The sequence below is a fragment of the Balaenoptera borealis genome (assembly GCF_965194805.1).
Source record: "Balaenoptera borealis genome assembly, chromosome: 15".
Lineage (NCBI taxonomy): Eukaryota > Metazoa > Chordata > Mammalia > Artiodactyla > Balaenopteridae > Balaenoptera > Balaenoptera borealis.
In genome coordinates, this window is record NC_138871.1 from 32,409,944 (window position 1) to 32,436,839 (window position 26,896).

General features: G+C 45.1%; 1 protein-coding gene across 19 annotated transcripts in view; it reads left to right on the forward strand.

Annotated features, from left to right (window-relative positions):
- Window positions 1–2,524: 2,524 nt before the first annotated feature.
- Window positions 2,525–26,896, forward strand: part of AAK1 (AP2 associated kinase 1) — a 168,563-nt gene continuing 144,191 nt past the window's right edge. For all 19 annotated transcript variants that reach the window (XM_082356295.1, XM_082356298.1, XM_082356297.1 and 16 more), the window contains exons 1-2: window positions 2,525–3,032; window positions 3,332–3,719. In XM_082356295.1, coding sequence (XP_082212421.1) covers window positions 3,557–3,719 — 163 coding nt within the window. In that variant the 5' untranslated portion in view covers window positions 2,525–3,032; window positions 3,332–3,556. The remainder of the gene's footprint in view (window positions 3,033–3,331; window positions 3,720–26,896) is intronic.

A 26,896-nucleotide genomic window follows, 5' to 3' on the forward strand; every position in this document is an offset into this window, starting at 1 on the left:
GTAAGAGAGCTATGGCTTTATGGCTGAGAAAATAGGTCCAGAGAGCTAAGTGGTCTAGGGGCACAGCTATGGAGTGGCAGAGGTTTCCTATCTCCTGGTCTTGTGCTGCTTACAGATGTTTCTTACTTTAAGTAGGCAGTTTGGTGTAGCTAGTTAAGCACTGGGTTCTGAAGCTAAAATGCTTGGATTTGAGTCCTGGTTTTTCCAGTTACTATCTGTGTGACTTCGGGCAAGTCACTTACCTCTATGCTTCAGTTCCTCCATCTATAAAGTGAAAACAATAATAGTACCTTATTTCATAGGGTTGTTGTGAGGATTCACTAACTTAATATATGTAAAGCATTAAAAACTGTAGTTTTGACATTATAACTGCCATTAGTCTCTAAGAGAATGGAAGACAAGAAGTCCAGTCTTCTGTTTTTTCCTTCTTTTTCTTCTTCTTTTTAAAACTTCCTCCCTCAGATTCTGATCAAAGCATCCAAATGAGTGCTCAATAAATACATGTTAGCTACCTTAATCTTATAGGATAAAAACACATTTTTGTATCTCAGAAGTAAGACTTGGGATTTGCATAAGTCAGGCCTAGTCTAGTTAACAGGAGAGTCTAGAAAAGTAAAAATTGAGATAGCAACAGATTCTAGGATCCAACAGGGTTTCTTTAAAAAAGCCAGGCAAGGGACTTCCCTGGTGGCGCAGTGGTTAAGAATCCACCTGTCAGTGCAGGAGACACGGGTTCAACCCCTGGTCCGGGAAGATCCCACATGCCAAGACGCAACTAAACCCATCTGCCCCAACTACTTAGCCTGTGCTCTAGAGCCTGTGCGCTGCAACTACTGAAGCCCACGCGCCTAGAGCCCGTGCTCTGCAACAAGAGAAGCCACCGCAATGAGAAGCCCGCACACCGCAGCGAAGAGTAGCCCCCGCTCTCCACAACTAGAGAAAGCCCACGCGCAGCAACGAAGACCCAACGCAGCCAAAAAAATAAAAGAAATTAAAAAAAGGAAAATAAAAAAGCCAGGTAAGATCAATAGATGCAGAGAAAGACGGAGGTCAATGAATCTAATTTCAAATATGCTTTCCCATTTATCTTAAGATCTATTCCAAACTTCCTTGGAGAAAATCTAGACTTTTAAGGAAAGTGCAGAGAACATGCCTCCCGTAGGCTTGCTTTGAGGGAATGTTTCAGCAGGTGCTGCATTCCGCCCTGGAGGTGGCTGCATGGATTTGTGAATTGAGGTGACAACATTGACTCCCCGCTGAAGAAAAGATGCTGTCTCTACATAGGAACTTTAACTGATAGTTTAACTACAATGATACTACTTGAAACATGAGGAAGAAAGAGGAAGAGGAGGAGGAGAAAAGGGAGAAGGAAAAGAGGGAGGAGAAAAAAGAGAAGGAGGAGGAAGAAGAGGAAGAAGCAGCAGAAACCGCTGTCAAGCCAGTCACAACTCAGTTCAATAGTCATTTTAGAAAAAGCAAGAACCATCCCCCTGACACCCCTCCGCCCTGGAGCACCTTTCTCTACGCTCCTCAAATGCCTGCTGAAAAAATTCTGGGACTAATTTACAAGCCAAGAAGCCTGTCGCAGAATTAGGGAGAGCAGGTGGAGGTGAGAAATAACTATATTGAGGGACTTGAAAAATCATGGATTTGGGGAGGGGGGATGGGCAGGGATTTGTCACTACCTTCAGCATCATCTATCAGGAAATCTAGGGATGGAAGAAGGTTCCAAGACGGGTCCCAAATCTTCTACATTTTGCAGATGCAAATCACATCGTCCACCTCCACTCTCGGCACTCGGGCGGTATCAGGATAAAATAAGCATCAAAAGGGGTACCTTGAAGTGAAAACAAATAGCAGAAGGTCAGCCTGGAGTTCTTGTGTGGGAGGGGCTTAACAAAGGTCAGCACAGCCACAGCATCAGAAAAGGTGGAAGAATTAAGGGTCACCGACAGACGAGCCCCAAAGTTTGGGGTTTGGGTCTCCTGGTACCCTACGATTTACCCCGCACACACACCCTTTAAGTTTCTCAGTTTGAGTCTCGCCTGTAGACTTCCTGAAAAGACACGGTCTTATTAAGCGTTCTCACAGCGCCTAGCTCAGAGCTGACCCGTGAGCCGGTTCTCAATAACATCTGGGAGCAAAAGCGGCTTTTGAAGTTGGAGGAGGAAGGGCTCTGGGTTTATTTATGTTAAGGTTGGCTTTCGGGTGTGGCCTGGCACCAACTGCCGGCAAAAATTTCCCGATCACCTCCCGTCTTCCACCTCTGCCCAGGTGACGTCGGTAAGCCCCGCAGGACCAGCTAGGGGCTAAGCGGCTAAGCCGCGTCCTTCAGGTGTCAGTCTCGATCCGTTCGGAAACCACAATCCCCAGAGTCCCTTGTGCAAGGAGGTCAAGTCGCAAATAAGATGGCTCCAGAAGGGTGGGACATGCAGCAGGGTGGAAACCCTGGTCCCTGGCAGTTTCTTTACCGGATGTGTTTAAATAACTGAATCACCACAAATGCACCACTCCACTAACCACCTTCGTGGCCGAGGAGGACCCCGCAGCCGCCTCTCTCGGTCGTCCAGGGGCATCCTGGGAGTTGCAGTCCAGCCGCTGGGCTGCGCCGAACAACCTTTCCCATAGTGCCCTACGGGTCGGGCAATTTCAACATTCTTTTCCAAAACTCTCTCCGCACCGAGATCCCCTTTCCCCGGTCCCCTTCTCTCCGACAACTCCTTCCCGTCTGTGGCGACAGAGCGGCGGCCGCCGGTGGCCTGGGCCCCTGGCCGGGTCGCCCCGAGAGGCACTTCCGGCGGCGGTTCACTTCCTGGTTGGGTGGCTGGAGCCGAGCGGGAGCGCGCGCGGGGGAGGGGCGGCGGGTTAGTCTCCGCCGGGCGCTCCGGGGATCAGCTGGCGGGCGGGCGGGCGCCGAACGTGGCCCCGGCTCTCGCTGCAGCGCCGCCTCCTCTCCTTGTCGCAGGCCGGCCCGGCGGCCGTGACAATGTTGCGGCGCTGGTAGCTGGGCGCCGGCCGCCAAGCCATCTCAAGTGGGTGCCGCTGGGATGCTGCCTCGCGGGGCGGCGGGGAGACCGGGGAGGAGGGGAAGCAGTGCCGGGTTGGGTCAGCGCTGCCCGAGGCGGCCCGAATCACTCCTTTTTCAGACCCCGGGGCACGGGGTCCCGGGTTCTGGGGCCGGGGACGCGTTTTCAGCCCCAGGGTTTTTCTCTCTAAGAAAATGCATGAAGCGTTTCCCCAGGATGGTGGCTTTTGCTCCCCCTAGGACTCAGCAGTTGAATTTTTAAGTGTGTTACTGATTCATCCTCTCTCTCTTCCTCTGTCATCACAGGTTTAAACTTACACGAATCGCTCTCTTGAGGAGGAGGGGACCGCCGCGCGATTGACACGCATATTCCTATAGGCATCCTCCCTCAGCCCCCACCCCCTCGGCCGGATTCGGGTGGCTCCTCTCCTAGCTGAAATCCGAGAAGAAATCCTTGGATCTCTTGTTTAAAAAAAAAAAAAAAAATCTAGAAACCGTCGGTATTTTGCTTTACTGCTTCCTTTTCGCAAGATGAAGAAGTTTTTCGACTCCCGGCGAGAGCAGGGCGGCTCTGGCCTGGGCTCCGGCTCCAGCGGAGGAGGGGGCAGCACCTCGGGCCTGGGCAGTGGCTACATCGGAAGGGTCTTTGGCATTGGGCGACAGCAGGTCACTGTGGACGAGGTGTTGGCGGAAGGTATGGTGGGACTCTTTCAGTGCGCCGTAAATTAAAATCTTGTGCTGATGCACCAAGACGTTGAATGTATGAATGGGTTTTGACCAGTTGACCCTCCCTTCCCCCTCCCCTTGCCCTGTGAATCATTGTCCTTGAGAAATTTGAAACTGAGATTTCAAAGTGACAGAGCTTTATGGGGTGGGGGGAATTTGCCAGAAATCGTTTACCTCGGTGACCTTTTATTTAAAAAAAAAAAAATTGACAAGCCAATTCTTGCCTGCCTCACCGAATTATGAGGATCAGACGAGAAAACGTATGTGTGAAAGTGTAAAGCTTCACATCAAATGTAGGGTGTGGGGCTTGTCATCCTCCTAAAACTTGAAATACTGATGTGAGGGCTGAGTGGTGGGGATGGAGGACCTTTAAGAGGGGTTTCTTCTCCTACCCAACTTTCCCACTCCCTTGAGCAGGCACTGGAAGGAAGAGAGGATTTTCAGAGAATCAGAGTGTGTTTTTCTAAGAGCCAAGGCTCTTGGTGGATTTGACTAGGTTTGTTTCCTGACCCAACTGTAATCAGGTCCCCAGGATGCAGCTAAGATAACAAATTACATGAAATGAATGTGGTTATTTTGAAATCAGTCCAGTAGGCCCCTCTTTCTCCTGTTCTTGTTTTTTGGTATTTGGGTGTGTGTGTGTGTGTTTGTGTTTGTGTTTTGCCCAAAGAATTACTTGAGAGTGGCCTCCCGATTTTTGCTTTTTCTCTTTTGGAGAGGATGTTATTTAGATCTGCTGTATAAATTCCCTACATGTGTGTTCATCTGTGTATCTATAGACATGTAGATATATATCTTTATCCCCCAGGCTGTCCTGAAACCTTTGCATGTCTCTTTTGGTAACCTTAACGTCGACCTTCATAATTATGCCAGACTCATAATTTTCACAGCCCATTGCCTGCCTAGTGTGCTTTTACTTTTAATAAAAGCAGCAATTTCCTTGGCATGAAGCTATTCAAACTAATTGGATGGGGCCAACCTGCTGTAGGTTGTTTTATCAGCCGAGAGGGGATGGGGGAAGGGGAGGCCTCTATTACTGCAGCATGGTGGGGGAACAGTTTATTAGCAGGAGAAGAAGCCTTCTTGCAAGCTAAGGCTGGAGCAAGGGCCCCAACCTGGGCCTGGGACATGCCTGACACGGTGAGTGTTGCTCGCGGTGGGTTTGGAGAAGGAGCTGTTTGGCTCTCAGCGTGTGTCAGCATGGAATTCAGCTGGGCCCAGTGTTCTGGGGTTACGGTTGAAGCCTCTTTAAAAACACTGGTTTAAAAAAGATCTGGCAGTTGATGTCCTTATGAAGTTGTTGCTCTTTTCCCTTTTCAGTGCTGCTCTAACTGGACTTAATCCGGGGCCTGAGTCACTGTCCCTCCGGATCCTTCCTTGTGGGCTTTGGTGCAGGATGGGAGACGCTTCTGTGCCCGCTGCCAGATCCACACCCTTGAGTCTGGTCTGTCTGTTTCATCCCTGTGCCAAAGCCCTTGACTGCAGTGGGATGGAGAAATGGAGAAGGGGTGTGTGAGAGAGAAATCAAGAGGAACGAGGGGGCACAGAGCTCTTTCCTTCCCTCTCAACGGCCTCTGCTCAACTTAGAGCCCAGAAACATTTTGTTCAGCTAGGATATTGTCTCATTAGAGATGATGCTACCCTAAGCAGTGCCTTTTCTTGGAGTCTGAGTCGATGGGGAGGAGAAAAGGCAAAATTGGTCTTTTTTATCTAGGCTGCCCTTCTCTTCCTCAGAATTCATCCCTGAGAACTGCACAACATGCATTATGGTATTTTTAAATGGAACTGAGGGCTTGCAGCTCTGTATTCATTCATTTATTCATTCAACAAACAGTCATGGAGTGTCTGTGATGTGCCAGGCACTGTGCTAGGCTCTGGGGAATATGATTTAAAACTAGATGCTGGAATTTACAGACTACTTTGAGAGATGGAAAACAGCCACTTAAAACAGAGCAATATGTGCTGTCATGGAGATAAGCTTAGGGTGCAGTGGCCTCCAGTTTTAGAGAGCCAAGAACTGCTTGCTGCAGGAAGTGACTGACTGAAGCACGAGCAGGAGTTATCCAGGTACGGTGACGGCATAGGCAGAGACTCAGCTAGGTCTGGCAGTGTTGCCCTCTTTATGTTCTTTGACTTCAACTGAATTTGAATATGTGGTTCTTAGAAGTATGTAGCTGTGTAGGAGCCAGTATACAAAGTACCTGTGAAGAACCCACCAAGTACAAAGGCACTGCTAGTTTCTGGGAAGGATATAGGGAGGTTTAAAGTGTGATGCCTGCGTTTAAGGAGCTGTCAGTGAATTTATGAAAACAAGGCAAACATTCACCCCTACAGCAGCATGGTTACCAGGGCTGTCTGTGGAATCAGGCAGATCTACGTTCAAATTCTGGATCTGTTCTTTACCAGCTGTGAAACGTTGGGTAAGACATTTCAAGCCTCTCTTGAATCTCTGTTTCCCTATGGCGCTCTCAAAGTGTGGAGCCTGGGGCCAGGGCATCAGCATCACGTGGGAGCTTGTTAGAAATGCAGATTCAGGCCTCGCCCCATAAACTTGGCTGTGGGGCTTTAACATGTTCCTGGAGAGATTCTGCTGCAAGCTAAAGTTTCAGAACCACTGCCCTACGGAGCGGTCTTGAACATTAACTGAGGCAATGTATGTAAACTATTTAACATTTTTCAGATGTTCAATAATTGGTAGCCATTATTTCTCAGCCAGGAGGAATGGGGGGCAATGTGAAGGCTAGTTTGACTGCAGCAGTCTGCAGCTTTCCTTTCCCCCAGTGTGGGTAGACACAGCCCAATGTTCTTTGCGGAGGCGTCAGCAGCTCCTTAAAGGGTCAACAGATGTTTTGGGTAGCCGTGCTCCTTCCTGAACCCTCTTCTCTTTGAGTCCCCAGGTGCTGACCTAGCCACCAGTCCCAGCCAGTGTTGTCTTAGGATGATGCGAGTCATGCATCAAAGTGCCCAGGGCAGTGGCCGGGCAGTTCAGGGAGGGATGATGTGCTGGGCTTCAAGCTCAGACCCTGTTACCACCTCATCTCACTGACCGTCCCTTTTTCCCTCATGTGGGTTTGGTCTGTACTTTACAGTGAGGAATCGCAGGAGCCCCAAGGAGGAGGTGCTGGAGCGCAAGGCAGGAGGGCGCCTGGGCTGCCATCTTTCCATCAGCGGCATCAGCCCCAGTCGCCCGGTTTCCCTAACTAGTCCAGTGGGGGTTTGTCTGTCTGCGGGAAGTGAAGGTTCTAAGTCACGAGTTCAGAGGGGTCTGGCTTTGTGTAGGCTGGTGCAGGGGAGGATATTTTCTCTCTAGCTTCCTCAGCGAAGATGCCATGATGAGATGCTAAATCATGTGTGAGGTAACGGGCGTGTGATGTCAAGGGAAGATCTGGTTTAAGCTTCCAGAATGAGCTCAATGGGAAAAGTGGAGCAATGCTCAAAGGAGGACTGAGAGGCTATGCTTTTGTCATATCCCCTCAGCTATATGAGGCCTTACGTCTAAGCTCCAGACAATACGTAAATGTTGACTACCTGCTGTGTCCAAGACAGCATTCCTGAACATTCTATATAAGGTGGACCAGGGGGCCCTTCAAGAAAGTTTTCTGACCACCACTAAAGGAATTCAGGTCTCGGGCTAATGAGAACTACTCAGTAAGTCTCCATATCAGTACACTTTGACAGTTTCTCCTACCTACAATGCAAAGTAGTGAGGCTTAAAAAATATGTGTGAAATCACCTAAACCAAACAAATGTGTGTGCGTGTGTGTGTATGTGTGGCATAAATATGTATTGGTGGTATCAATATGATGCATGCATGTATTCGTTTAGTGAACGTTTGTTGGTGCCTTCTCTGTGGCAGGTGCTGTATTAGGCTCCAGAGCTACTGGGATGAATGGGACTTGGGCCCGGCTCTTAAGGAGCTCAAAGACCAGCAAATAACGCTAAGATAAGTGTGCCGCACTTAGCATGGTCCTGGGTGTGGAGTAGGTGGTAAAAAGATGTTATGAGATGATAAAGGGCCTGGGGCTGAGGGTTTCCAGATGAAGTGTTGTTTGAACAGGAATGGAAATTACCCAGCATATGTTCCAGATGAGAGTTACTCAAGCCTTTGTAAGCAGAGAGACTAGCACATGCAAAAGTGCAGAGAGGGGAGACAGTATGGTGAGTTCTGGGAAAACTGGCTAGTCTGGTGTTATCATTTTGGTTAGTAGAAGTTTCCCTTCCAGAGTCAAGGAAAGTAGGGCATGGCATGGTAGAAGGAAATTCTTTTACATTTGCTCCCTGGCTGTGCTGGCTGCTTGCTTTCCCCAGTGGCCCTGGGCCTTCTGAGTAACCATTGGCTAGCTGTCCAGTGTGCACTGCTTCCCTCTGTGCCTCAGCCCTTTGCCAGTAGTGGGGGCGAGGAGGTGGCTGGTGTCTGGGGAAGGAGCGGTCCCGAAGGTTCGAAGAGAGGCAAGAAGCTTGAACCAGAAGCAGGCGGGGGAGTGAGAAGACCAGTGTTACAGGAAGGAGTGGACAGGGGAGATAATGAGGGTGTTTGACCCAAGCAGAAGGTATGTTGGAGAGAAAAGAAAAGGAAATAAGGCCACGGAGAGCTTCAGTGCCAGGCAGGGAGGTTGGCTATAAGCATGTGAGGTCTTGATGCAAACAACCAATTTGACCCCTCCCACTTCAGATGTCTTTGCCTGCTGGGAAGTCTGATTTTTTAGCGGCAACTGCAGATTTTCAGGGGGTGGCTTGTGAATGGTGTCTTCTTCCTGGTTTCGGGCATGATGACGGTTATAGCTGTGCTAAATATAGCCAAATCTCGAATTCAGAAATGAAATCTAGAATAAGTCATTGCGTGGTCAAAGCCTTTCCTTTGGTCTTTCTAACAAAGTCACGCTCATTTAATGAGAGGTCATGAAGAGAGAGAAAAACAGTTTCATATGGGTTTCGAGAGGGAGGATATGGGGGTAGGCATGCACTTGTACCTCAGTAGCTAAAACTGCATGTAGAGTACACAGGGAAAGCTTGGTAAATATTAATAAAGAACACATGAAAACATATTATTGCATCAGAGCAGTCATTTTACCTTGCAGTATTTGAAAATTGACACTTCAGACAGAAAGGGGACTCACCCCACCGTCCACCTTCATCTTGTCCTCTTCAAAGGATAGATGCTTTCTGAGCTGCTTAAGAAATCCCTGTGCCATCTGCATCTTTAAGAGCCAAACAATGATAATCATAGAACTGAAATTGCCTATTGAAGTAGCATCCAGCACTTGAAGTAGCGAGCATAGCCTTCAGCCTACTTTTCTGGAGCCATCTTTTGGTGTGTTTGGTGTGGTGGCGGGAGCACTGCAGTGTGATTGGAAGACCCAGGTGTGTTGGTTCATTCTTTGCCGTGTTCAGTAACCGTGCCTGTGCTGGACGTCATGCAGTGATTACATAAGACACGGCTCTGCCTTGTGGAGCTCACTATCATAGAACTCCAGACACACGAGCAAATAGCTCTACGTGCTGTGATGAGGGATGTACAAGGGCTAGGGGACAGACATGAGGGAGCCATTAATCTTGTGGGGTGAGGAGTAGTCAGGGAAAGCTAAAGAAAGTGATACTTGAAATGTGTCTTCAAAAATAAGAACTCAGTACTAGATGGACAGGGTCAAGAGAACATTCTAGACAGAGAGAATAACCAAAGACACAAAAGCAGGAAAGTGCACTGCTTGCTGAGAGCTGTATGTTTTGAGACAGTAGTGATCTACTAGTGTCCAGGGCTGTGCAGGCCAATAAAGTAGCCACTAGCCACATATGGGTATTTAAATTTAAATGATCTGATGTTAGATAAAAATTTAATTCGTCAGACACAGTAGCCACATTTCAGTTGATTAATAGCCACGTGTGGCTAAGGCCTACAATTTTGGACAACACAGACGGAGAAAATTTCCTCATCAGAGAAAGTGCTTTGGGCAGTGTTGGTTTAGAACAATAGTCTTTTAAACTTTTTGGGTAGAATAACACTCAGTTTACAGACATGCTCTCCCTTGTTTATTTACATTATATTCATGGCCTGCTGTCATTAGCTAATAATCTGAAGGCGTAATATGTACTTACAGTGAAGTTCATCATTTATGATAGTGGTTGCAAATCCAGACTTTAAATAATCTCAGCAAGGTTTCGGTGAACTTCTTGTCATATCTTATTAGACTGTGATTGTTTCTACGTTGTAGTGTGACTGATGAAGCGGACACCGGGATAGAAATCAGGCCCTGCCCTTCTCTTGTTGCTCACGTATGCTTGTGTTATCTTTATCCAAGCTTTCTTTGCAGGAATCTTTTTAATCCCCTTGTTTGTTTTATGAGGGCTAATCCATTTAAAACAAATGTAATCAGTAAACGCACTTAACCAAGCACATGGCCTGCAGTACCTCTCAGTACATCTCAGCCTTTGCTACGGAGCTTCCGCTCTCCCCCCAGGATTCCATCAGATTTGTCTGAGACGCGTGACTGACATTCGGACTTGATGGAAACATTAGAGATGGACCATATATTAAATATTAGTAAAGATAAAAATCTTATTTTTTAAGATGACAGTTAATATAAATAGTCTCATATTTTCTTTCTAAACCCAGTGGATTGCTTTGTGTACCTCTGTTTGGAGACCACTGGTCTAGAGCAATGGTTCTCAACCAGAGGCGATTATCCCCAGGTGACATTTAGCAACATCTGGAGACATTTTTGATTGTCACAGGATGGGGTAAAACTGGCAGCTAGTGAGTTTAGGCCAGGGCTCCTGCTAAACGTCCTACAGTGTACACGATTTCCCCACCCCCAACAGAGAATCATCCAGACCCAAATGTCAGCAGTGCCAAGGTGGTACAGCATGATGTGTCAGCCAGTATGGGGACAGAGAGGAGTCAGGGGTGGCTCAGAAGGGTCTAATTTGATGTGTGACTTCAGGCAAATCACTTAATTTTTAAATTCATTTTCTCAGAATCAGCAAGCCAGCAATCTTTCTTAACCTATTATGCTTAAAAATCTTTACGTCATTTTCTGTGTAAAACAGCTACTTCCAGAGTAAACCGGTAAACCAACGGAGATCGAACGGCAAGTCTGTGTGGGTCCTGGCTGAGAGAAGTTATAGCAGTACTCTCCACTGACTGCATGTGAATTATGAGCTTTAAAAAGTTCTCCCCATAATCCCATATCTGAGCAACCCCAAAATGTGGTGGAAGCATTTTCTGACTTGAATTACTCAGAGCGAGGTTCAGTTGGGAAGGGATATTAAAGGTCAGAATGTTATGAGAGAAGATGTTGGTAATTCTTTGTGTAAGGAAGAGTCTAGCACTTGCAGCTAAGGATCTTGGGTTCAAGTTCGTTCACATCTGCTACTTGTCAGCTTTGGGGAAGTCATTTAACTCTTGTGAGCCTTTGCTTCCACACTGTAGTAAACGTCCTTCCTACCTCTGTAGGGATGCTGTGATCATGAAGTGAGAGGCTGGAGGTATAATGCAGAGAGCATAAGAGACAGCTTGCCTCTCCAGCCAGGAGGAGCAAGGTTTACTGAGCATCTAGCATATTCTTTACCAGCTCTGTTTGAGGTGCTATGGCAGAGAGAAGTAATGGAAAGCTTGGCTCCTGCCCTCCCAGTTGACGTGACGTGACCAACACGCAGGAAACAAGTGCACCCCACAAGACAATAGCTATTGAAATGCTGGCGTGTGTGGTGTACTCTCTAAATTCTGGAGGGGTTGAGGGGAAGGAGGGCAATGAGGACTGAGATGGTTAGGCAAGATTTCCTGGAGTGGGATTGTTCTCAACTGTGAGTCTTCTCTCTGGAACCCCTTCTTCGAGGAACCTTGTTTTAGGGAACATATCTAGTTCAGCACCTTTGCACATGTTATATTCTTAGTAAAGTTGAAGTATTGCAACATTTTTAGTCTCTTTCGAGGAACAGAGTTGCCTACATAAATAAATCATGTGTTCTGTGTTTATACCCAAAGCAAAAAAGCTTTTTCATTCTATGTGATTCTGAATCAGGAATAATGAGTATCAGCATGTTAAGGCAACACTGGCTACAAGATTTTGTGCTTACTTTCTTCCTCCATTATTATCTTTATTATTATGTCTGTTATTTTTATTATCATTTAGTCTATTATGTATAAACAATCTCAGTTCTTCTATTGAGTTATGGACAGTTGTTAGGAAGGAGGAGTCCTTCTTATGAGTGAGACTTCTACCTTGGCAGAGGGTGAGTTCCCCAAGTTGGAACAAAGTTAAAAGAGTAAAACTTTGGAGTTTCATTTGAGATGTGCTGTGAGTGAATCAGCTTGAGCTGGTCAGTTTTCTCCTCGGGCTCTGAGTGAACCTTGGCAGACAGTGGAAGGCAATGCCAATTGAAGCTTTGTTATTTATGATTTCTGAAGAGCCAAGAGATTGTTGGATGAAAGAGTTTATGGCATCCCTATATTATTATAATAGAAGGCCAAGCGAAGCATTGATGTTGGATTATCATTTGTAATTATAATGATCTTAAATAATGATGCCTTTCATCTAGGACTTGAATCCTGGAGAAAGCAGTATAATGCCAATGTAATTTGTTTGGCGCCTGTTTTTTAAGGACTTATAGCTATTGTACCGGGACCTTTAGAGTAAGAGAAAGATTATTGTCCCTCTGGTACTGAGCACGACTTTGAGGACAAAATGGAGACTTTATTACCCGGGGACAGGAAGAAAGAAGAGGACTCAGACCTCATCAGTTGGGCCCTTCCAGCTTTGCAGAGGTGCCATGTCTCCCGCTAGTACCCTCGACTCATCATTTTCCCTGGTCAGTGAATTTTGTTGGTTCCGGAAGTGCTGATTATCTTACAGGTTTGTTAGACTCGTTTAATTTCCCCTGGGGATAGCCTAGCCCTGTTCCTCAGACCTTTGTCCTCTACTATTTTTAGAAGCCTGGGAATCTTGGTGGCGGGGGAGTGGGCAGTGTTGGAAGAAATAATTCCGTCTGGCTTTTTGGCTATGGGAAAATCTCGGTTTGACCGGAAGGTGTAACTCAGTAGTGATTGGGGAAAACCTGATGTTCAGTACTGTCTTTCCTCCCTGACTCCCTAGGTCAAAGGGAACACGATGATGTTCTCCTTAGGAGAGGATTTTCAAGGTTAGCATCACACGTGGTGGTTTAAAAGCATGGGACTTGGAGGTGGGCAGCCCTTGGCTTGAATCCTGACCGGGTCCCTGTGATGTTGGGCAACTTACTAAGATCCTGGCTTATCATTGGTAAAATACAGAGAATACTCTGGGTGGTTGTGAGACTAGATGAAGTTATGCAAAGCACTTAACATAGTGCCAAGCGTGTAGTTAGTAGTCTGCAAACAGTAACTCTTAGTATTTAGGTGCATGAATTTTGTTTTTATCAGGCAGTATTTGGTTTGCTGTATGTAAAACCTGGTGGAGCTAGAGTCTTGCAGATAGATGAATAGATAATATTTATAGATAGAGAGATATCTATCTCTGTATCTTTCACAGTATCTGTTACAAACCCCAGGATGAGTAAGGAGGAGAGAGAATCTCAGATTTTATTTTATTTTATTTTTCTCTGCTTGAAAGCCACCTGTGTTAGGATAATTCCCCCAGCCTGTCAAGTCGCTGTTAGTATGATGGCCCTCTCCGCCTGAGGAACTCCTGCCCCCAGCCGTGTATCCACCTTCAAATCCTTGTGCTCTAACACAGATCTCCTGTTTCATTCAGGCCTGTGCCCCCCTCATCTCCTGTGAACCGTGGATTTAGCTCTTTCCGGTGCTCTACTGATAGTATTCCCCACACCTGGGATCCCTTCCCCCTCCCCACCCACCTACCTTAATCCCACCTAACCTTTGTCCTACCTAGCCTCAGTACTCACCACAGCTGTCAAAGTGACCAGTCCTTGCTCCTGTCCTCTGGATGCCTCCTCACTGACCTGCAAACCACTACAAGAACTTGCATCTCCCTTCACCTCAGCCAGCATGCTTTTTAGTCACAGCAGTGATTCCTCTTTACCTTTTTTGAGCATTTAACAGTGTCTCCTCTTTATTGTCTTAGGCATGGGTGGTCCCTTTGCTTGGGATGTTTTTCCTCATCTTTCCATGGCTGGCTGTTTCTTGCCATTCAGATCTCACTGAAATCTCACCTCAGAGAGGCCTTTTTTGACTATCCAATATAAGGAACCCACCATGTTTTGTTTTGCCACGTAGCATATGTCAACTGATTTTTCTTGCTCATTGTTTATCTCCCCCAACTAGAATTTCACCTCCATGAAAGCGGAGCCTTGGCTGACTTGTTCGTTGCTCTATCCCCAGTGCCCGTGTAGTGCCCGGCACATCTGCGGAGCTCAGTAAAAGCCAGTTGAATGAATGAGTGAGCACATGAAGGAGGCAGAAGGAATGGCTGAAGATATGGATGGAGAATCAGGAGAGAGTGAGTGGGGAAAGTGAATACTAAGTAGATTTAAAAGAAGCAGGGTGTGGCTATGTCAAGGTGTAAGAAATCAGAAAGGTCACGATGAGGGTGGAAGAGTGTTTCTTGGATTTGGAAATGTGGAGTTCGTTCATGAGCTTTGTTAAGAGCATTGGAAGTGGAGCAATGGAGTGGAGTCCAGGTGGCAGTGAAATGAGTGAATGGGAAGTGAGGTGGGTGCTGAGTCAGGGAGGAATTTATTATTATTTTTAAATGGTGGAAGAGTCTTGAGTACATTAAGCAGAAAAGAAGTGGCCAATCGGGAGGAAGTTGGAAATGAAGTACAGGGGGCATTACTGATGGAATGGGGCTGAGGAGGTGATGGCAGGTCATGGGTGGAATCATCAGTCATCAAGGAGATGACCTTGGACAGGAGAAAGGGCACTTTATTCACTGACCTGGAAGGAAGAGGAGTAAGAATGGGAACAGAGGAGAAGAAATTGGTAAGGTTTGGCAAGTTGAGGGAGTTCTTGCCTCATGTCTTCTGTTTTCTATTGGATGCTGTGGGGTGGGAGTTGAGTTGGGGGGTTCAAGAGAGTAAGGAAGGAGGTGGAGGAGTTCCCTAGGTTTATGGAGAGAAGGAATGACAAAGAATAAGTAGAAGAATGGCCTGGTCATATGGAGAGCCCATTCGAGGTGACTCATCATAGGAACACATGCTTTCTGACCCTTGGGGGTCTATCAGTTTTGAAAAATGTACTATTTTGGATTGGGCATTTTCTGAAATACATTATTTCCTGTCTTCTAAATTATATGCCACAGAGGCAGCATAATATACGTGGAAAGTACTCCTGATCTGAAACTGTCTGGTGACCACCAGGCCCTGTACTCTGGACAAAAGCCTTCCCAGCTCTGTCCATCATCAGGTTCTTGTCTGTAAAATGAGGACGAGATGACAGTGAAGTTGCTTTTCAACTCTAACATCTTACCGTTCTCTTATTTCTCAAATGCATTGTTATTAGAATGCTACTGTTTTGTTATAGATCTGTTAGGGTCTTTGCTTGCTATGGGTGAGAGAGTTTGCTCCTGAATAAAATGGCCCTGGGTTGCTATGCTTTTTGAATTTCATGTTGTGCATTATGGTTCCCTTCTTATGAGATTGTCCGCCGTCGCTTCTTACCGCTACCCGAGTGTCTTCCTGAATTAGCGCCTCTCTAATTTGCCGCCTTTAATCTGCCGTGGACTTGGAAACTAGATGACTAAGCTTGTTAGACCCGTGTGTAACAGTAAAGAGGCTCTTAGTGAGCATTTGAGGGTCTTGTCTGTGATTAAAGTGCATGAACTGCTGAGCGTGGGCTTCATGTCTCTTGTTGGCACAGGAACCAGTTTTTTATGTCTCTTCTGCTAGAAACGTTGAATTCTGAAGACATAACGAGTTACCATTTGGTATTTATTATTAATTAAATGTGTTTAAAGCCTTTTGTCTGGAAAGTTGAGTGTCAGTGCCGTAGGGCCTTAACCCATTTCCATTTTCCTTTTCACTTACTATCCCTTCTCCTGCTGTCTCCTCAGTCCCTTCTCCACACTTTCAGTGTAAGGCAGTGTTCTATGCACCATTATAATATTATTTTAGTCATTCAGTTTTGATTTCTTTGAAACCACAGAGAAGTTTCCAGGATTATAATCCACTGTTCAATGCTGTATCTGTTTATATCTCAATAAGCGCCCTGCTGGAGACCCTCAGATGGTATTTGGGGTTGGACCTGGAAGACGGGAAAGAATGAAATGAATGCTAGTTCCATATATAATCTCTGGGAGATATGGAAGAAAGCAATCCAGAAGTCTTAAAAAAATTTTATGACAAAAATTAATCCATAGTATAGTAGAATAATTAGAAGATAAAGCCAGACAAAAAGAGAAAATATTATCCATAATCCCATAAATTACCTTTGTTAACATTTTGGTGTGTACCTTCCAGACTTGTGCATTTTTTAAGAATAAGAATATGCTTTGTCTGTAGTTTGCTTTCTCACATAGCGGTGTATCCTAACTATCTTTTTGTGTTAAGCGTCTGCATCAACAGTTTTAGTCCATTGTGTGAACATTTTGTGATTTGTTTAACCAATCTCCTATTAGTCATTAAGGTTATTTATAGCTATTACAAAACAACCGCAACGAGTATTTTTTAAAGCCTTTGGGTACTTGTTCTATTACTTCCTTAGAATAAATTTCTGAATGTGAAATGGCTGGATCAAAAGATATGCATATTTTAGCTTTCAGTACATATTATAAAATAGCCTCCAGAAAGATAAAACCAATATATACTTCCACCAGAAGTGTTATCTTTTTATGAGGTTGGACATGTTTTCTTTCTTTTTCTTTCTTCCTTCCTTTCCCTCTTTCTTTCTCTTTCTTTCTTTCTTCTCTTTCTTTCTTTCCTTTCCTCCTTTCTAACTTTCTTTTCTTTTTTCCTTCTCTTTCTTTCTTTTCTTGCTTTCTTTCCTTTCTTCCTTTCTTTCTTTTCTTTTTTCCTTCCTTCTTTCTTTCTTTCTTTCTTTCTTTTTCTTTCTTTCTTTCTTTCTTTCTTTCTTTCTTTCTTTCTTTCTTTCTTTCTTTCTTTCTTTCTTTCTTTCTTTCTTTCTCCCTCCCTCCCTCCCTCCCTTTCTTTCTTTCTTTCTTTCTTTCTTTCTTTCTTTCTTTCCTTTATATTTCTTCTGTGGTGAATTTTTTGTTTCTTTACTCATTTCTGTTAGGGCATTCATCTTAATGATTTATAGAAGTGCTTTACCTATTTAACATATTAATACTTTGTGGGTGTGTGTGTACACATATCAGTTTTTTGTTTTTTCTATTTTGTCATTTACCTTCTGTTAAGATGGGGCCTTTGCAGATATTTAAAATTTTTGTGCAACCAAATATGTAAATCTTTTTCTTTATGATTTTGTCTGCAGTCATACTTGGAAAGGCCTGAGAAGAAAGATAGGGCCTAGATCACAGAGATCTTGTGAGTTTGAACTTTATCTTTGAGCAATAAGGAAGCCATTCAGACTTTTAAGAGGGGGATAGCATGATCAGATTTGCAGTGTAGTTAGATTTGTGGAGGATGACATGAGGTAGTGGAGTCTAGAGCATTTAGGAGGCTGTTGCTGTGATCCAGGTGAAAGGCAGTGAGGGCTCAAGTGGCAGAGTGGTGATAGAAACAAAGAAGAGTACAGATGAATATTAAGAGGTCATATCATCAAGACTTGGTGCTTGACTGGATTTAGAGGTTGAAGGAGAGAGATGGAATCAAGAATGATTCTAGGTTTCCAGTTTGAGAGCCCAGGTACGTGAGATAGAAGTGACACTAACTGGGACTTCCCTGGTGGTGCAGTGGTTAAGATCCCACGCTTCCACTGCAGGGGGCGCAGGTTTGATCCCTGGTCGGAGAACTAAGATCCCACATGCCACATGGTGCAGCCAAGAAATTAAAAAAAAAAAAAAGAAGTGACACTAACTGAGCTGTATTATTCAGGAAGAGAGGAAAGATTGAAAGAGGGAAGACCCAGGTTTAATTTGGGAAGATAATGAGTTTGACCTGATCAGTTTGTAGTGTGTTTGGGTTACCTATTGCTGTGTAACAAACTACCCTGCAACCCAGTGGCTTAAAACAGCAACAGTTTATTATTTCTCATGATTCTGTAGGTTGACTGGGGGCTAAGCTAGACTTCTTGCTGGGGCTTCAGCTCATCTCATTTAGGGTCTGTTAAAATTGTCTTTTCTCCTTACACTCTATTATATACCTGAATTCAGAACACCCCAACATGCACCAATATATCACATTTCTAACACCGTGCTTTATTCTTAGCAGAAATATATATGTCAGAGAAATATAGGAAACCCTATGGGTTTATACACAGAGCTTTGGTGTTTTTTACACCCTGGGGGATGTAGTGAGAATTGGGTGAAGGGTGTGCCTTTTACAAAATTTACTTATTTATTTATGGGAAAGTGAGATAACGGCTTGGGGGAACTCGGGCAAGTCATTTTTAGGAAAGAGTACCTAGGGAAGTTGAATGATGTGAAATTGATTTGTTTGGGGCTGTCCATGCAGAGATGCTTGTACTCGCATTTGAGAAGTCAAGAGTAAGAAGAGCAATGGGCTGAGGATGGAGTTGAGTTTTAGCAACATTTAAGGGCTAGTTTAGTAAGGAAAGCCCTTAAAGGAGACAGGGGAAGACTATCCAGAGGTATGAGGAGAATCAGTAGACTGCAGTGTCTCACACGCGTGGTGCTCTGCAGAGTTAATAAGTCGGAGTAGAGAGGATCAGATGCCTTCTGACTGGTCAAGTTGGATAAAGACTGGAAAAAGGCCTCTGGTTTGGACAATGGAATGGCCCTAGCCTCTGGAAGAGCAGTTTTAGAAGAGTGGTGAGCTGGTGAATGGGAGAACCAAGACTCGACTATTTCTTTAAGGAATGTGACTAGAAAAGAAAAGGAGAGATCGTATGGTAGCTGATAGGAAGACACACAGAGAAAGAGAGAGATTTAAAACAAGAGTGAGGGCAGTTGTAAGGCTCCTGAGGAGAGTGGAGAAGATGGACCCTTCGTCTTTTTGAATTGCAGCTTCATTCTTTCAGTTACTCAGGCCAAAAACCTTTCCTCCAGTCATCCAATTGGGAAAATCCTCTTTGCTCTACATTCACAATAGATCCAAAATCCAGCCACTTCTAACTTCCTCCTCTGCTGTCTCCCTGGGCCCAGCTGTTGTTGGCCTGGATTACACTGGCAATTTCTTCACCGGTCTCTCTACTTCTGTCCAGGCTTCCTCAGTCTGCCCTCAACGCAGTGGCCAGAGGGATCCTTTTAAATGCAGCTCATTTCCTGTTACTTCTGTGTTGGGAACCATCCAGTGACTCCCCATCTCCCTGAAAGTTAAACTGCAAACTCTGGTGTGGGCCTAGAAAGTACTATGCTCTGGCTCGCAATGACTTCTCTTCTGTCCTGTGTTACTAGGTTCCTCTTTGGTTATTGCACTCTCTCCACACTGGCTCCCTTGGGGTTCCTTAAAGCAAGGGAGGTTCACGCCTCCCCCTTGGGGTTTTTGGGCTTTCCGCTCTGTCTGCAGTACTCTTCTCTAGGTAGCCCCAAAGCTTGCTCTCCCTCGCCTGTTTTGCTTAAATGTCACCTTCTCAGAGAGTCCTTCTCTGACCATTCTGATAAACATTGCAAGCTCTCCTTCCCACAGTCTCCCTTTTTCTCCTCCCTGCTTCTGATATGCTCTATAATTAACCTATTTATTTATGTATTGTCTCCCTTCTTTAGAATGTAAGCTTCCTGAGCTTGTCTGTTTTGTTCACAGGCCTAGACCACTTAGTAAATATTTGTTGATTAAATGGGTAAATGAATGAATGAATGGGATCAAGGCTGATCCTTGGAGAAGAAGAAGGAAATTTCACCCTCTGAGATAGGAGGAGAAAAATGAATCAGTATGGATAGAATTAAGCTTGTATTGGGAGGGCTGGACGTGTTGGGGAGATAGGAATTTGAAGGTAGACATGGAAGATGCCCTCGTTTTTCTGGAATGAGGAAACAAGGTTGTCTGCTGAGGGTAGTGGTGAGTATGGGGCTGAGGAGACTCCTGAGGGTTTAGGTTAATCACTGAGAGGAATGGGAGAGGGGGCTGTCCAAGGACAAGTACAGGACTCAGGCAGGATGAAGACCATGAATTGATAGTGATGCAGTTTTGCAAGCCTGTGTGATTTTTCCCTGGTAGAACTCAGGAACCTGAGACTAGGAGCAGAATAGGTGGATTTAGCATTGATCCAGGGCTTAGATGTTTTGGGAGGCCAGGGGTACAGAGGAATCAAAGGAGTGGTCCAGGTTGTCAACCGTGGGGCCAGAATGGGGGAGAGAGGACTGTTTAACAAGAGGGTTGTTTGATTGGGAGAAAATGGAAAAGAGCCAGAGCTAGGTGATGGATGAGTTTGAAGAACAGTTCAGCCCAGAGTGAAGACCTGAGAGGCTGGAGGCTTGGAGAGTGTGTCAGAAAGTGAACAATTGTCATTCAGGGTTTGTGTTGACAAGGTCCAAGGTGTGGCTGTGTGTGTAGGTGGTTGAGAAGACCAAAGGTCATTGTAATGAAGGCATTTGGAGGCTGAAGTATAGGAATAAATCATCCTCATGGATCTTGAAACCTCCCAGGATGATGGCAGGAGTTGTGGAGAGGAAACCAGGTGCCAAAGCCTTCAGTGAATGTTGGGAAATGAGTCAGAGGGTGGAGGGACAAAGGCAAGGCAGGGTGGAAGCCACCCGAGCCAGGTGGCTCAAGCTCGGAGGGACAGGAACCTTTACATGAGGGTTGAAGGTGGAAGGAGTAATGCTCTGGAATCAGCTTAGGAGAACAAGGAAAAATCTGACCTCCTGCCCTGAAGTTCTTGAGGTGTAGGAAGATCTGGCATCAGCGGGCTGGTGATGCAAGTGATGTTGGCTGGCTCAAGAGCAGGCCAGGGCAACTTGGATGACACATCTTTGGCCAGAGTTTGGAGCTAAATTGTTGTTATTGTTACATTTATATAATTTACGGTATTTGACAGCTTTGTGTTTCCTCTTATTAGAAGGAAGAAAGTTTCCTTTTACTTATATTTACCTATATATTTACATATCATGTTTATTTATGTTTAAATAATAAATATAAATATATTTTTTATTTATTTTTAAAATTTATTTATTTTATTTATTTATTTTTGGCTGCATTGGGTCTTCGTTGCTGTGCGTGGGCTTTAGTTGCGGCAAGCGAGGGCTACTCTTGGTTGCGGTGCGTGGGCTTCTCATTGTGGTGGCTTCTCTTGTTGTGGAGCACAGGCTCTAGGTGCACGAGCTTCAGTAGTTGTGGCGCACGGGTTCTGTAGTTGTGGCTCACGGGCTCTAGAGTGCAGGCTCAGTTGTTGTGGTGCTCAGGCTTAGTTGCTCCGTGGCATGTGGGATCTTCCGGGACCAGGGATCAAATCCATGTCCCCTGCATTGGCAGGCGGATTCTTAACCACTGCACCACCAGGGAAGCCCTAAATATATATTTTAAATTCTCCCTTGGGGCTTGGCTTTGAGAAGAAAGAGGCAAGAGACCTTGCATGGTCACTGTACAGACATTCTCAGTACGTGGTTTTGAATTTGCCTTTTGCATTTTGTTGCTGGGGGTTTCTGCTCACCTTTAACTTTTAGGCCCTCCTGGTCAGGTTGGTTGCCTCTTGGCTGTCTTTTGTCACACTGAACTAGTGATTAACTGTTATGGAAGCCCTTTACCTCAGGGGTTGCTGAGAGATGAAGAACCACTTCCCTGGGTTTTTACTCAGCCTTTAGATAAAGGAAAAGGTCTGACTGTGTCAGCAAAATTGCTCAGTCTGTGAGTTAGAAATGGTATCTTGCATATTTCCAGTTATTCAAGAACCCACATAGTTAGCTGGGAAGTCTCCATTAAACGCGGCCTCCTCCAACACCGCTAATACTTCAAACTCCTCGCTTCCCCTGCTGCACAGATATAGGGTGCTGTGGGCAGTATCTGTTGACTTGCTTTACATGCGATTGGTTGTTCCTGATGTTTGTTCTCTCACACACACTCAAAAGCACTTGGCACATACCTCTTTAGTTTTTGTTCCATCTTACTGTCTCTCTCTCTCTCTCTCTGTCTGTCTTCTAAGCTATTCTTCACCTACCTCTGACCCAACTTGTACTCCTTGAGGGCATGGTTAGGTTTCTGCTTATCTTTCTCTATGATCCTAATAAGTAGATACTTAGGAAGTAGGTATTGAATGAATGCATTAAATTTAGAATTCAAACAGCCTAAACCACACATCTTGTGAAGGAGAAAACTCTGCCCAGAGGATTCAATGACCTGTCCAAGGCTACATAGGTTCAGATGGGAATAGAATCCATTTGTCTTCTCAAGGTTTGAGGACTTTTTGAAAGATTAATGTCAAAACAACGAAGCCTGAATTGACTGTGTTCCCCAAAGTTAGAGATCACTGAAGTTCTTGAAAGTTTAGTCATATCTTCTAGGAATAGGGACCTTGCACCTCTCATTTCAGCTGTCACCCTGTTTGGGGGTGAACTGATGGAGGGGGGGAGCTTTTTTTGTTCTTTAATTAACTACTGAGATCGGGGAACGAGGGCCTAGGTACACGAAGGCTCTGCCCTACTTGTAAAACTGGTAGGTTGGGTTTTTCCTTGACCTGTACCTTGAGGATGTCCTTTCATCTCTTGGGTGCTAATGGAGACATGGAGACATGCGCTGGGGACAAGGTGAATGGTACTGAATAATCTCTGGCCTGGCAGGCAGAAAGCAGCCTATCCAGGGCACTTGTGAGTGGTTTGGGGGAATTGAGAGTAGAAGAAAGGACATTATAACCAGGTTCCAGAAGTCATAGATAGGTCATTTGTGGCTGGTAGGGTTGGCAGGACACAGTGAGTCACACTGCCAGGTTGACAAGGGATTGAACAAGAACAAATTCTTAGTAATTGCTGGGAGAGCCCTTTTTTCATTTAGACCAGTGGCTCTTAACTGGGGGCGATTTCGCCCACCAAGGGATGTTTGGCAGTGTCTGGAGATAGTGTTAGTTGTCACAACTCAGGAGTGTGTGTGTGTGTGTGTGTGTGTGTGTGTGTGTGTGTTACTGGCATCAAACGGGTATTGGCCAGGGATGCTGCTGAACCCCCTACAGTGCACAGGACAGCCCCTCACTACAGAGAATTAATTATCCAGCTCGAAGTCAATAGTGCTCAGGTTGAGAAACCCTGATTTAGACCCTGATGATTCGTTAAGTCATTAAAAATGTTTTATATGTATTCTTTGAATTCTAATGGCAAAGTTGGATTTACTTTACGTTTTTCAATTGAGGTGAAATTCACATAATTGTTTTAAAGTGAACAGTCCAGTTGCATTTAGTACATTCATAATGTGCAGCCATCACCTTTATCTTGTTCTAAAACATTTTCATCATTCCCAAGAGGAAACCTGTACCTGTTAAGCAGTTACTCCCCATTTCCTCCTTCCCCAGCCCCTGGAACTACCAATTTGCTTTCTGTCTCTATGGATTTACCTATTCTGGATATTTCATATAAATGGAATCATATAGTATATGATTGCCTTTTGTGGCTGGTTTGTTTCACTTAGCTTAATATTTTTGAGGTTTATTCATGTTGTGGCATATGTCAGTACTCCATCCCTTTTTATGGCTGAATAATATTCCATTGTATAGATATACCACAGTTTGTTTATCCATTCATCCATTGATGGATATTTGGGTTGTTTTCTACCTTTGGCTATTGTGAATAATGTAGTTATGAACATTTGTGTACAAGTTTTGGTTTGAAAAAAAAAATTCTTTTTGAGTTTTTTTGAGTATATTCCCAGGAGTGTAATTGCTGGGTTATATGGTAATTCTGTGTTTAGCTTTTTGAGGAACTGCCAAACTGTTTTCCACAGTGGCTGTACTATTTTTACATTCCCACCATCAAGGTATGAAGGTTCCAGTTTCTCCACATCCTTGGCAACACTTATTTTTATTTATTTATTTATTTTTAAAAATTTATTTATTTATTCATTTATTTAATTTTTGGCTGCATTGGGTCTTCGCTGTTGCATGCAGGCTTTCTCTAGTTGCAGTGAGCGGGGGCTACTCTTTGTTGCGGGGCGCAGGCTTCTCATTGTGGTGGCTTCTCTTGTTGCAGAGCACAGACTCTAGGTGCGCGGGCTTCAGTAGCTGTGGCACACGGGCTTCAGTAGTTGTGGCTCGCGGGCTTAGTTGCTCCGCGGCATGTGGGATCTTCCCGGACCAGGGCTCGAACCCGTGTCCCCTGCATTGGCAGGCGGATTCTTAACCACTGCGCCACCAGGGAAGCCCCCTTATTTTTATTTTTGATAATAGCCATCCTAGTAAGTACAAAGTAGTATCTCATTGTGGTTTTTAACAAAACAAAAACTTTTTTTTCATTGTGGTAAAAAAATGTGTATAACATAAAATTTACCATGGTAGTATTTTATCTTTTTATATACAGACTGGTCATTCAGCAAATATATTTTGAGACCCTACTCATGAGGACACTGTTGAAAGCACTGTGTAGACTGTGATGAGCAGAACAGGTATAGGCACTGAGGAGGTGAACACCCGCCACTCAGTTGTCAAGTCCTAGAAGTGATTTAGCAGAAAGTACAGGGGGGTGTAGCTGTTGCAGCAGAGTTGACTGTCACAATTTTTTGATTTCTCTGTGTGTGTGTGTGTGTAGTTCCTTTCATGTAAGGGCTAATTCATAGTTTAAAAGACACAGGGTAAAAATAAATGAAGAGAAACATAAGACGAAACAGTGAAGAGGAGAGGACTGGTGCTGTGGCATCTGTCCCTGCCCCGTAGTCCACTGAGGAAATCCTGTGTTTCAGGTTCCTTTAGAAACTCCTGGGACTTCCCTGGTGGCACAGTGGTTAAGAATCTGCCTGCCAACGCGGGGGACACGGGTTTGAGCCCTGGTCCAGGAAGATCCCACATGCCGCGGAGCGACTAAGCCCGTGCGCCACAGCTGCTGAGCCTGCACTCTAGAGCCCGTGAGCCACAACTACTGAGCCCATGTGCCACAACTACTGAAGCCCACGCGCCTAGAGCCCTTGTTCTGCAACAAAGAGAAGCCACCACAATGAGAAGCCTGCGCACTGCAACAAAGAATAGCCCTTGCTCGCTGCAACTAGAGAAAGCCCGCGTGCAGCAACGAAGACCCAACGCAGCCAAAAAATAAATAAATTTATAAAAAAAAAAAAAGAAACTCCCAAGCAGCTCCCCTAGCTGGTTCTTAAAATATCTTCTATTGTGATCTGTCCTTATCTTTTGAGCCATATAGGTGGGACAGTCGTATTTCCTTTCGAACTGGTTAAAAAGCAAAATGACGTACCTAGCTGCTCACTGTGTCTTCTGTAAGGATCAGAGCGTGAGATGAGGTGGGGTAGGTGGGCTGGGTGCCCGGCAGGGCTGAACTGTTCTGGCCTGCAGAGCCCCTTTCTCTGTGAAGACCCTGAAACGTGGGCTAAGCCGAGGTCCAAGTCCACATGAAAAGCACAACACCAGTGGATGTGAAGTTTCCTTGGTATACTATGTAAGTGATGATTCCCCAGAAGGAAGGTCTTTGAAAGTGCCCGTGAAGGAGTACAGCAAAGTGTTTGTTTTTTTTTCCTGCCATGGTGGGGGTCGTATTATTTTCTTAGGTCTGCTCTGACAAATGACCATAAACTGGGTGGCTTACAATGACAGAGATTTATCTGCTCAGTTTTGGAGGCCAGGAGTCTGAAACTAGGGTGTCAACAGGGCCACACTCCCTTCAATGGCTTTTGGGGAGAATCCTTCCTTGCCTCTTGCAGCCTCTGGTGGCTCCAAGGGTTCCTTGGCTCATGCCTACATCACTCCGATCTCTGCCCTCGTCTTCACGTGACCTTCTCCTATTCTTTTTGTGTCTCTCCAGTGAGTGTCTTGGTCTAGGGACACTTGTCATTGGATTTAGGGCCTACCAGTATAATTCAGGATGACCTCATTTTGAGATCCTTAACTTAATTACATCTGCAAAGACCCTTTTTCCCAATAAGGTCACGTTTACAGGTTTCTGAGGTTAGGACATGGACTACCATTCAGGTCATTACAGGGGTGAAGGAGACAAGGTGCTGGGGTTACAGGAAAACCTTTTTTTTCCTGACAGGGAAAGGAAACAAGGTGCTGTGGAGAAAAGACTGGCTAAAACCCTTACCTGGGCACCTGCAATATTGCTGTCACCCTCCCTGGTAGCTCTTAGCTTGAAATGCTAGCTCCACAGGGAAAGGACTGAGGTGGCCTGACCAGGCCTGGCTTCACCAGAGGTAGTTGACTAGACCTCATCTCAGACCTGTCAAATGCGTCCCTGTGTGACGCCACATATGTTTTCCTTCCATGAGCCCCTCCTCTTTCCTCTCTCCTTCCTTGCCAGATGTTTTCTCTCCAGTGCCTTGCTTTCCTTTGGTACTGTTCTGTCCCCATCACAGACAGTACATGAAGCAGAAGTGTGTATTTTAGTAATCTTAATGTTTATCACGTAACTCTTTTTTGCTTGTCTTCCGAGCTGACTCAGCAGATGGTAGTGCTGGAGCCCTGCAGTGACCTTCCCCCTTCCTAGGCTCTTGATCTTTGGCCACATGATTTGGGATGTGATTCTAGGAGCTGTTGGGACTGCACAAAGCATGTGCCTTCAAATGCTCGCATCTCATTTTCCTTAACAAGAGCACCTGTCTTGCAGGGGGCCATTGGACTTGGGGAGAAGATAGGCCTCCTGAGACCTTGAATCACCCACTTTCATTGGATTTTCCTGGTTTCCCCCCAGATTTAGAGCTTGAGCCATCATAAATGGTTAAATTACCTTGTTAAAATGCAAATCTCCCCTAAGGATAAGAATACTTCTGAAAGACCAGAAGCCTAGTCAGCACTTCTCAAATAACACTTTGAGATTGACAGACACCTTGGCACATCTATACAGTTGACATCATAGGTAGGGTGGAGGACAGAATGGCTCTGGAAGCTTTGCTGAGCTTGGAGATCATCCTTGAGATGCTTTTTATAAACTGGGTCATATCTTCTACCTTGGTATGAATATAGTAGTTCTTAATTTTTCCAAGGAATGTCCTGTCTCCTTGGACATCATTGAGACTTGCTGGGTAAAAATTATACAGCATGTAGTTCAGTCCTAGAAGTGTTGA